Here is a 12,069-nt window from a genome sequence, read left to right as displayed (position 1 = left end):
ATTAAATATGTTTCAACTGAACCCTTTTTGCAGCGAGAAGATCATCCCCTCCCTTTCATTTGAATAATTGTATTTACTAAAATTGTCATCGATTGATTCACTGAACTTACAAAGATTTGAGGTATACTTCTGTTTTGTGTTTCAGTAGTTTCCCCATTGCAGTCTAGGATGCCACTTGTGTTTTATCTGTGCTTCAGCTTGTGTCTCTACCCGACAAGGACCTGTGTGATGCTGCCGCAGCAGTGAGGGATGCACCCAGTGTGCTACTCCTGCAGTAATGTCACATCGGAATAGGAGGGCGCTGCAAAAAGTACGCCTTTGAAGCGGATATATACACAATACTGGTGTCTCACAGTGATGAAAGTGCTGCTCTGGCACATCACATTGTCACGGCACCGCCAATCCCAGTGTGATGTCACTATAGAAACCCCAGGTCTCCAGTCAGGCTTGCATTCAGTACATGTTACTGCAAAGGCAGCAGCGCTCAGTAACATCTGCCAGCTGCTACTACCGTAAGCATAGTAGCAAGTGTGCCGCCCCGTCAGTGGGAGCGCATTACCGTGCGACGCCACTGGAGGCGCCCACGGCTGATGTGACTGCAGTGCGACCAGCTCGTCCAGTGTGATGGTCCTACAGCAGAGGTTTCAGTGGGTAGAGGAGCTGCAGTGTTTCCAGCTCCAGCGGGGTACAACTAGGGTAAGGGAAGATTCTACTGATGTCGCTGCAATAAGGGCAGCGCCCAGTGCGATATCAGTGCAGGGAGGGTAATGCCAAGTGTGATGTTGCTGTAAGAACGGAAGGGTCCATTATGATGCCACTGCAGCGAGGATAGCTCCCAGTGTGATGTCACTGGAGCGAGTGTAGCGCCTAGTGTGATCGCATTGCAACGAGAGAACCCACAGCAGTAATGTTGCCATAGCAAGGCACATCCGGGTGCATAGACAGTAGAATGGCCTTTTGAGGGCAAGAGAGATGCAAACCCGTGACCCTCGAGTGTGGCATCAACAATAAGAGGGATTCAGCAAATACACAAGCATGCAGGGGGAAACGAAAGGAGTCCAGAGCACAAGCAAACATGCACTGGGGAAAAAAGAAAAATTAGGGATTTTTTTTGTATAAATTTCTCTGGGGCGGTCAACTGCTAGTCCTTACTCCAGAAAATGTATCCGAATTAGAATCAGAATTGCACTAACCAGGCAGTCATCTCGCTGCCGCTCTGGGAGAGTCTTCACTCTGCCAGCAGTATAATGGGGCCGGCAGCTATGTGGACAGGTGCTACCAAGTGAACAAGGGGTGGTCTACGGGCCCGGACAGCCCGTTTTTATCACTGGGCCCTTCCCCAGTGGTCCGGAGCCCTCGGAGGCTGGTATTTAGGAGTGGGGACCACTGGTCGCAGCTCTGTCACTTTCTCCAGGTTCCCCTGGAAATTAAACCAGACGCGCGGGGCTTCAGGAGAGGGGTGGGGGGGGGGGGGGAAAGGAGAGAGAGAAGGAGAGAGAGAGAGAGTGAAGGAGAGAGAGAGAGAGAGAGAGAGAGATAGATCGATCAGTGAAGGTGGAAGAGAGCAGTCTTAGTTTGAACATTTGTGCCAGGGCTGCTTTTGGTTCCCACTTCAGCCCTAGTAGCAAGTCAGTTCAGGTGGCGCATTCATTGCCTAACTATTGTCCTTGGCAGATGCATAAACAAACCCACAGAAAAATGGAAAGAGTCGGACATAAAGATAAAGTTTCAGGCAATACCATGCACATAAGGAGTCTAAGCACAGCGAAGGTTACTGCCTGATGTGACTATCGGCTGTCCACACACATTTTCATTAGTATAAAATGACATCAGTGCTGGTTGATAGGAGTGGGGTTAGGATTTTACTGAAGTTGTTCGGTCTTGAGGGGTCCGAGCGATCGGTTTAGTTGCTGTTTTGTTCTCACATTCAGGACGGGTGCGTTGGGCAGAAAGATCTCTCACGGAGGAGGGGTGGGCAGAGGTGAGCTCCAAGAAGACTGTAAGGGGAGTATACACATTTGCTAGGACTTCGAGGCCTCTAGTCTTTTCCTGATTTCTAACCGCCCTAGCTATGGTGAGGTCTGCTTTGTGCACGGAACGAGCACAGGGAACGTAACACTATCCCTGAAAGAGAACACAAAGAAAGATCAAAAGTAGGGACTAAAGAAATAGTTTAATCCCTAATTAAACAAGCATTGGGAAAAAACTATGCCTTTCCTTAATAATGTGAGTGCCGAGCTGCAATGTTTGTATTGTTAAAAAAACAGGTATGAGAAAAAAACATTTCAAAGTACTGGAAGAAAAGCAAACATTTTATGGTACCTCAAAACTATACATTCAATTAAATGTTTTTAATCTTAAATAATGCCATAATTTATTTTCCAAATACTTTTCAATCAGGAAACACTGAAAGAATTTATGAAGCACAAAGAAGTGTCAGAGTGTTAAGGGAAACGATTGACAAGTATAAACCAGTGATGCCCCCGCTGGTAGCGATGAAGTCTTGAAAATCCCCAAATTTGAGATGGATGCTGGGAACTGACTTCTCCTTGCCAGGGTTCTTCTTTTAAAAATGATTTTGATGGAAAACGCAGTGATGCCACTTTCTAAAGAAACTGTTGCTAGGAAACGCAGCGCTGTTATCTCCAGTAGAGTAAGATACTGGGACATTCGGAGGTGGCATCCTGTTGTGATGGTTGATAGGAAACGAGGTCCGCCTGCCTGGCTGCCTCTTTTATAGATGGTTTTAGCAGGAAACATATCTACAATGGTAATTTCAGATTTGGCTGTTGACTAACGATGTGTATTGTCTTGCTTAGTTTCTTATGCAAACGTTTATTAGGAGGGGTCTACTGTGGAAATGCAAGACTTATAGAATTTCTGACTCGAACAAATTATTTCAAACGCAAAGAGAAAACTACTGTGTGAGGCACATGAAAAAAACAATAATAGAAATGTCCAGCAGGGGGCTCAATGAGCTAACAAACCTAGTATTCGGAGTTAATTTACAATGAAGTAGAATGAGGGAGTTTTTGCACCTAAAACAAGTCTTGAGCTGACAAGTGGATATTTTAAGACTTGTGTTGAGTGAAAAAAAAAATACAAACGCAAGTGTGTTATGAAAGACAATAAGAGCAAATCAAAAAACAAGCTAAATAACTTTGAACGATTGAGTAACAACTGTGTAAGAAATAAAAGAAAATGACATTTTAAAACTGATAGTAAATGTTAACTGTGACTACTGACATTGCTAAGGGCACAGACACTTTGCAGCCGCAGTTATCGGCAACTTGCTGAAATCCCTGCACTAGTTAAAAAGACTTCCCCAGCGAATCAAACATCTTTAATAGCCACGCTCGAATGAAGGGATATTAATTTCACTAAGATCATTGCCCCCATTTTAATTCATGCGCAGGGACTCAAAACCCCATCAGACCTTGATAATAACATCAATTTAAACTGAGAGCTTCACGTTTGGAGTTACACTACTTGGGATCTGCACATTAGGCCAATCGGAGATAGAGCTTCGCAGGCGTAGACCACGACCCTTCCACAGGGTGTGGACGGTGCATGTCTTACCTTTCCATTCCTGTTGTGGACCCGGAAGGGAATGGTGGGCGAGTTCATCAGCAGCCAAGACTCGCTCTCAAACATCTTCTTCTTCATGCGGTCAATGGCTCGACTCTGTCCCTTGCTCGCTTTCTGCTCAAGGAGACACAACACAATGCACTGTGAGTAATACAAGCATTGGCAAAGCCAACAGGTATCGCCTATGCAAGAGCTATTGGGTTTGCCAATGTGTTTTAGTCATGTTGTACATCTATTCAACAGAGACATCACACCCTAGCACCCAGATACCACCAGGTTGATAGTGCTGCGCTATACAAGTACTGATTGATTGACAGAGCGGAGTAGAGTGGAGTGGGGTAGAGTGGAGAAGAGTCTCAAAGAGTGGAGGGTTGTAGAGTGAAATAAAGTAGTGTGGAGTGTCAGAGTGGCATAGAACAGAGTCGAGGAGTGGCGTAGCGTATAGCAAAGTAGTAGAGTGGAGTAGTCGTAGAGTGGAATAGAGTGGCCTAGAGTGAAGTGGAGTAGAATAGCCTAGAGTGAAGTGGTGCAGAGCGGAGGGGCGCATAGTGGGAGAGAATGGAGTAGAGTGGCAAAGAGTGGAATTTTAGTGAGTGTCATGGACTTAAGTGTCTGCGAGTGTCAAGGAGTGGAGTAGTGTGGAGGGCTGTAGAGTGGAGTAGAGTGGAGTGTCAGAGTGGTGTAGCCTAATGTCTCAGCGATAGGCATAGAATAGTGGCATAGAGTGGAGTAGAGTGGAGTAGAATCACAGAGTGGAGTGGAATTAGAGTAGAGTGGAGTCATAGAGTGGAGATGTGTAGAGTGGTGTAGAGTGGAGAAGAGTGGCCTAAAGTGAAGTGGTGTAAAGTGGAGTGGTGCATAGTGGCATAAAGTGGAGTGGAGAGGCGAAGAGTGGAGTACGGTGGTGGAGAGTGGAGTGTCATGGAGTGGACTGTCGTGGACTGTCGAGGAATGGAGTAGTGCGGAAGGGCATAGCGTGCAATAAAGTGTTGTAGAGTGGAATGTCTTAGTCAGGAGTAGTGTAGAGTGGAGTCAGTAGGGTGGATTTCAGTGACGCAGGGTGGAGTGGTGTACAGTGAAGTAGCATAGAGTGGAGTAGAGTTGCATATAGTGGCATAGAGTGTCAGAGTAGAGTGCACAGGGCAGCATACAGTGGCATAGAGTGAAGTAATGTGGAGTTTAGTAAAGTGGGGTAGAGGTGAAGGGAGTGGTGTAGAGTGGAGTGGTGTACGGTTGAGAAAAGTGTCAGAGCGGCGTAGCATGGAGTGAAGTAGAGTGAAGTGAAGTAGAGTGAAGTGAAGTAGAGTGGAGTGAAGTGGAGTGTTGTAAAGTGGCATGGAGTGTTGTAAAGTGGCATAAAGTGTCGTAGAGTGGTATAGAGTGCCGTGGAGTGGTGTGGAGTGGCATAGATAAATGTGGAGTGTTGTAAAGTGGCTAGAATGAAGAGGCATAGAGTGGTGTAGCGTGGACGGGAGTATTGTGTCATGGAGTAGAGTAGTGTGCCGCTGAGTGGGGGTTGTCGTAGAGAGGTGTGGTGTAGACTGCAGTGGCCTAGAGTCGAGTGGTAGAGTGGAGTATGCATGGTACAGTGACGCACTGCCATCACAGACAACACACTTTCAATTGCAATGACCATTACACATTTGCACATTCAGTTTTACTGAAAAAACTAAACAGTGCACAAATGATAATGTGTGGAAAAGCCATCAACTAGTTTACTGATTTGTTTTGATCCTATTAAAATGATTGTTTCCATCATACTTCCAATATTACAAGAAACGTGCTTAATTTGTACCTTCCTAAATCTGATATATTCTGAACTTTTTGCACCCTTCATTTACAGATTCGTAAATCGTGTTGAGTGGAGCAGGATGAGCTAGAAAGTAGGCTTGCTGCACAGACCTTACTGAAGGAGTAGGGAAAAGAGAAGAAATGCTTGCAAGTTGAGACTGGAGTAAAGAACTTTCATAAAGGGCTGTGGCTACATCTTGCTCTTGGTGGATGTGACTGTATCAGGAGCGCGTGCATTGACGAAAAACTCAAGAGTTAATTTCCCTGTACGGGAAAAAAAGAAACAAAAAAGAAAAATCAGAAAAGCCTAAGGGCTCAGTGGGCAAAAAAAAAAAAAAAAAAACAGGCCTAATGGAGAGATGCGAACCAAATCCGAGTGATGAAGTAAGAAGCAGAGAGGACAACACAAGAAGAGTCAATTCTGCTGCAAGAACAGCGCGAGATGGGATCCAAGGTAATGGGAAGCTTGAATATGGAGGCGATCTAGAGGGCAGATTCAGGCGCAGCAAGCGTCTGAAACTGAGGTGCTAGGAGACAACACGCAGCCGACAAGATTTCAAAACGTCTGCTTAAAAATAGCTCGAAAAAAATATGCGAGAAAGGCACTCCACATGTAGCTTAGGCATACTTTGAAACAGGATATTTTAAGACGAGTATGTGGTCGGCTTTGATTCCCTTTAAAAAATATCCGTACTTTGTTCACTTATTTTGCATCTTCCATGATGCTCTCATGGCCCCTACAGAGGACAAGCGTGCAGTAACAAAAGCACACAGTCACCTAGAGCCCAATACACAGGCTTCAGAAAACATATACGAGTTTTGAAAATGCTCCAGTGTGGTGGAATTGGTACATTTGTTAGGTATGGGAGAGTGGGCTTTCTGTGAGGGTACCATGCAGAGGAGGCTGAACATCCATAAACTCGTAACTGGCAAGTAGTCACATAGTTTCTCCCCTGTAAACGCACATACATGTAATCATATGATAGGCAGGTGCCAGGGCATTACCAGGGTGTGAAAGGATAATAAACCAATGTTTAAGGAGTTTCTCCACAGAAAGAATCATTTCCTTGCAAAGGTTAACAGGTCACGGGTCCAGGGTCAGATGTGTCCTGCACCGCCTATGTAAGACATCCCTCTCCTCATTTTCTCATGCTGGCTGATCCAATATGCTTTATCGTGCAGGAAACAAACGTGCCTTTATTTGGGGATCCCTTTAACTTGTATGCAACTACAATTGTGGGGTGCTCCCGCAGGGTTTAGTAGCAATGAGAACTGCTATTAAACCCCTGACTGTCCTCTTGTACTATTCATCCCTCTGCAAAAACCCACTGAAATTAGAAAATTAAGTGTCTGTTTAGAAATCACATGAACTTGGATTTTAATGGAGCACGAAAGAACCTTTTTCTTATTTTCCCTGGATTAAGCCCGCCCAGCAGGTTAAACTTTGACCTATGAGAAGAAACACCTGAAGAAAAGACTCTGGACAAAGACAAGGTCATAGCTGCACACCTACAAAAAGGGATGCGCTGCCTGCCTATCCCCGCGTCCTGCTTTCAACTCTGCCAAAATAATCAGAAACATCCTCTCATTGGACAGAGGCTGACATTCGTCAATTTACAAAAGAATGACAGGTCACCTTGGTTGCTTGTTGCCATGCAGGCATGTTACACCGAAAAGAAATATACTTTTGAGTGATTGACTCCTTCCTAAAACTTCACACCAACTTGGGCATGGTGGGGCCAGTTGGCTGGTGACCAACTACCACCGTTTCGGGAAATAAAATTAGGGCGCTGGGCACATTTACGTTTGAAAGGTCTGTACCCCTGCACAGATAAAAGCTAAGACCAGAGACAGGGACTTCGGCTGTCTTTCCACAAGGGGTAGGGAATACACCCTAAGACCGAGGAAAAGACTTCCTGCCATAGAGCCAAGTTCAATGATCTAAAGTGCTGCTATGAGGAGTTTGGTAAAACTAAGACTGCCAGGATCAAAGGCCTCTGACTGCTTGACCTAGCACTAAGTGACGCCGGCCCAAGTGTTTGACACAAAGTACCTCCACACTCTACTGTTGTGTCTTCTAGTTCCTTGTGCAAATGGTGCAGTTGAGCATGAGGACCCGAGTACCTTCACCTGTTACCCAGACTCACAGTGCTGAGCAGGTCTGAGGGCTCATGCCTTTCTGTTAGCCACAGCATTGGTTTCCCCAGACGTGCACTGTTCAGCCAAACATGTCGAGTCCATGTGAGGACTTTGTGAACCTTCCTGCCCCCACCACACCTACATCTGTCCACACCTTGTCACTACAGATGGTAGCGCCTCTGCTACCTTGCAAAGACCTGCATCCACTGCTTCTAATCCATTGCAGAAAAGAAGCGTGACTGCTCCCAGGCACAGGCAGCGCCCGGGCTGAACGACTGCAAGACACAATCAGACTGGGTGTGTGCGCTGTCCCACACAAAGGCAGGTTAAGAAACATATGTGCTGAAAAAAACATACACTATATGACACTGCATCCTTCCACTAAGGGGAGCACATCCGGATATAGTACAGAAGCAGTTACAGTAGTTCAAGAGTAACCACTGACACTTACTTAGAAATGTTATTAATGCCTCAAGACCTTCCTGAAGTTACTAATCATTTAAATACACCATGGATAATGTCTTATTCATTGCTGTGATACAGATAGACTGACTGGACAATACATTTATTGTGCAATGCAAGTGCAAGCTGAAGTTGGTGGGCAACCCCACACTGCCTAATAAAAGTAAGCCTTGCCTGTTCAATCTCACAACCCACCGAAAGACACAGCCTACAAAGGAGGTATTTGGAAACTGATATGAGCTCACAGGAGTAACTTGCCATGAGGATTACCTCATTACCCCCAACTCCACCAGGCCCTGGCGAAAAGAAACATGTGATGTGCTAATGCACACTCATGCGTGCATAATTCCTTATCTGGTGGAAATTATGCGAATGTCAATTTAACATATTTGAGCATTCTAGCAAATATATGAATTTTCTCGAGTACTCCTGGGCACTCTGTGAATTACTAAAAAAGTACTACTGTAGGGGCAACCCTTCGGGGTGGATTTTTTACTTTGAGCTTTGTGAATCGAATTTCTATATCAACTTTCTAAGAAGGTCTACCATAAAATGCAAAAACTTTTTTGATCAAGGTAGTCACAGGCAAGAGCCTTCAGAAGCATCAAATATTTGAAGTTTTATATATGATAATGCTCTAATACAATAGGCTCAAACCTGAACGCTCCAGGAAAACTTATGTTTTGAAGGAGTTGTAATTGAAGGTTATTGACAAAATATTAGATAAGGTGTACAACACGGGATACATTTTCTGCTGCAAGAGATGTCGCTTTTAGTAGTAACATAATATGTTCCTAAGAACAAAATTTAAATTATCGTTGTCCAGGAAAGCCTGGGAGTAAGATACTTTGCAGGGAAGTAGCAAGCAGGTGGTTGGGAGAAGAGGAAGAAAGAGGGTCAGTTGCAGATGGATGCAGAGGGAGATTCAGGTGGGTTGTTTGAAATATGGGTGATAACACAGGCGTAGCTCCTCCTTTGGATGAGAATTACTCAGACCACAGATGTATGGGAGTCGGCAGCACACCTCACATTTACTGGTGGACAGTGAAAAGACTAGAGGAGGACTCGAGAAGTCAGAATTTTTCTCCTTCAGAGAGGACAGATGTCACTACAGATTTTTTTCTCCAGCTAGCATTCTCGGCACCTAAGGCTTGCCCAATAAAATTACTGCGCTGCTCAGACAAGTGGCCACCCTTCAATACCAACTTGTCATCCACACACGTCCTGCAGTTTAAAAGACTAAGAGTCAAGCTTTTCTACAGTTTGGTGTCATTTGTGACTGTGTCCTTCATAAACCTGACAACAGCCCCACAACGTACCACTAGGGCACTGACCTGGGAACTCCAGCAGTCACCCACTTTTCTGACCATTGTTATCTAGCAGAACAGTGGCTGGGCTGTTATATGTTTCACTTTTAACCAACAATGGAGTTGCATGGAAATTGTTCAGGATCACCACCTCTCCCTCCACTCCAAGCTGGGAGAGCCATGGACACCCCCTCACCAAGTCTGTAGGACACACAGTCACTTAGGGCCTCCGCTTGGCTCATTACTCGTGCTGGAACATAAAGGATGCCGGAGGTCCATATCTGCCATCTGCTATCTCTATCTTCCCACTTCATGCAGGAACCATCTCGGTTTGCACTCCAACTCTTCAGCATCACAGGTCACATGAAGCCTGTGTTCACACCCAGGCTTTTTGATTAAACACCACTCCATTTAATTCAAATTTTTGCAGGATCCTTCAGAGACTGTGCCTCCGAGAAGTATTCCGAAGATTCTTAGAGACTGGGTTTATACACAACCTATTGTGAATATATGTGCCCATCTATTCAGTTTTTTATTGCTTTTACATTCATTTGTGTACACCTAGCGTCTTAACAAGAAACTATGTATGAAACAAAGGTTGTACGGAAAGGTACAGCAGCTGATGGTTACATAAACCAAAGAAAAGTTGCTGATGGGGCGTGGGTGAAGTACATGGATAGACTTGTAGACGCAAGCAATATTAATGTCCATCTGGATGTTTCTTGAAGGCAGTGTCAGTCTGTTAATGGAAGGCAACATGTCACGGGATTACTGATGAATTCTTGCAGGGGGTCCTCATGGAGCACGTGGTAATCACTGAGAATCTCGGTGAATCTTGGGGACGTGAAGAGAGATCACCTATCTTGTACAAAGATGTTTCAAGTGTAACCGGGCAATGAGTGAGAAGTTCCCAAACCAGGAAGCAGTGAAAGGAAGCTCGGGGTGTTATGAAAAAATACCACAATTAGGCCAGTCTCTTGTATTTAACCCAACATGTTTTCTGCCAGCACCTTCAACTGGGTCAATATTTCATATTTAAATCACAAATTACCAATTATTGTAGTAATTAACTACCACCACCTGAAGATGAGGACAATTAACAAAGAATAAGGAGTTCTTCAGCTCATTGACTTCCCCAGAAGCCACTGCTATGGATGGATCCCACTTGAAACTGAGAAGGATCCCAGGACTCCAAAACTACAAACAAGTGGGAGGAACAACCCTGGAGCCATATTAGCTCCTTTGTATACACACTTCATGCGGTGGTGGGAGTGATGGTCGTGGTAGCATGGTCAGGTAACAACTTACGACACAGACAAAATATCGTTATGTAAAAATATATCAAGGACCCGTTTGTCAGTTGAAACTGCAATATGTGCAAATACTACGTAATCCACCTTATCTGAAATATGCATAATGGTACGGAGAACAGAACTTTGCATATTTAACTTTTAAAAGTGTATGAAAGCATGTCGCTGTCCTCCATTCAACTATCAAGCACAGGAATTATCTCACAATGGTTTTCTAAAGACCTGAAAGAATAATTCTTTGCATGATGTTTTTGAGGCAGATTTACAGGTGCAACAAAGGCATTTATTACATAAGAAAGCGCAAGGAAAGCGCCAAATCAACCTGATTCCACAGATTCACTGAAAGAGAGTCAGATGAAAAGTCTCATCAAATCGCCATCTTTTAAGGTTTTTTTGATATTGTTTTTTTAAAGTATCTGCCTCAAAAATATATGAAATAGCTACCAGTGCTCCAAACCGGTTTCAAATCACACACATTTCCATTTAAAACAGTTTCATTTTAAACATGGACAAGAAATTTGCTTTTGTACGAACTTTGAAGATTAAAATAATTTCAAGGCAGAGAACTAGTTGATGCCAGTGGTACTCCAAGCTTACAAATGCATTTAATAAGTTTGAAGAGCTCTAGTGCTTATGAGTTTAGGCGCGCCAGCCTTTATTATCAATACATTTCCATCGAGACTCCTCTGTGTTAACTGTGGCGCTGCAGGCTTTTAACTTCCTTTCCTGTCACTTGAGAACTACAAATTACGAACGCAATTCTATCAGCATTAATACTCTAAAATGCACCTGAAAGACATCTAAATGTTGACCGTGTTTTTCGTAGCCTTAGAACTGCAATTAACCTGCATGACAGCACATGGTGTACAGCTTGGAAGTGCAGATGCTATTCATGTCGGCATATTTAACATGAAGGGAACTATAGCCTTATCGTTTTTATTATTTGAAGCTGAGCATGACAAAGACATTGAGAGCAGAAGGCCCTGCCAATATGAGGCCATCTGACCACAGTTCTTCAGAAAGGTCTTATAGACCTGGGTTTTCATGCTATATGGAAATCCCCAGCATGTTTGATAATCTGTTCTGGCTGAATCGGACCATAGACTATAGCGCCTTTACACCTACGGGCATTTGCTGCGCTTTATAAATCTCGTTCAATTCAAATCAAATCAGACATTTGGTTGGAAGAACTGAGAGGGCTCCTCCCATCAGAGAAAGTAAGAACCTATTCTAAACTTCTTTTGGAAATGCAGCCAGCATTTCAAAACAATACCAAAGTACTCAAATCCCTGCACTTTCATCTTCTGGTCTGGGCACTTGTGGCAGCAGTACTGCTCTGAATGAATTATGTGAACAGTATTTAACACGAATCCTCTATTACAATATTTGAGGATCTTTTAACATCCCTCCTCAAATATTGCAAAACAGGATTGAAATGTTGTAATTCAACATCAAGCAGAATGCCAGTGGCG

At 44.1% G+C, this 12,069-nt stretch overlaps 1 protein-coding gene across 5 annotated transcripts in view; it reads right to left on the bottom strand.

The window, feature by feature from the left end:
- The window catches only part of ABR (ABR activator of RhoGEF and GTPase), an 826,710-nt gene that overhangs the window by 186,616 nt on the left and 628,025 nt on the right, over positions 1-12,069 (bottom strand). For all 5 annotated transcript variants that reach the window (XM_069226275.1, XM_069226276.1, XM_069226277.1 and 2 more), the window contains one exon: positions 3,580-3,702. In XM_069226275.1, coding sequence (XP_069082376.1) covers positions 3,580-3,702 — 123 coding nt within the window. The remainder of the gene's footprint in view (positions 1-3,579; positions 3,703-12,069) is intronic.

The sequence above is a fragment of the Pleurodeles waltl genome, chromosome 3_1, assembly GCF_031143425.1.
Source record: "Pleurodeles waltl isolate 20211129_DDA chromosome 3_1, aPleWal1.hap1.20221129, whole genome shotgun sequence".
NCBI classification, from domain to species: domain Eukaryota; kingdom Metazoa; phylum Chordata; class Amphibia; order Caudata; family Salamandridae; genus Pleurodeles; species Pleurodeles waltl.
Note: the sequence above shows the minus strand (reverse complement) of the source record. Positions and strands in the feature narration are given on the sequence as shown.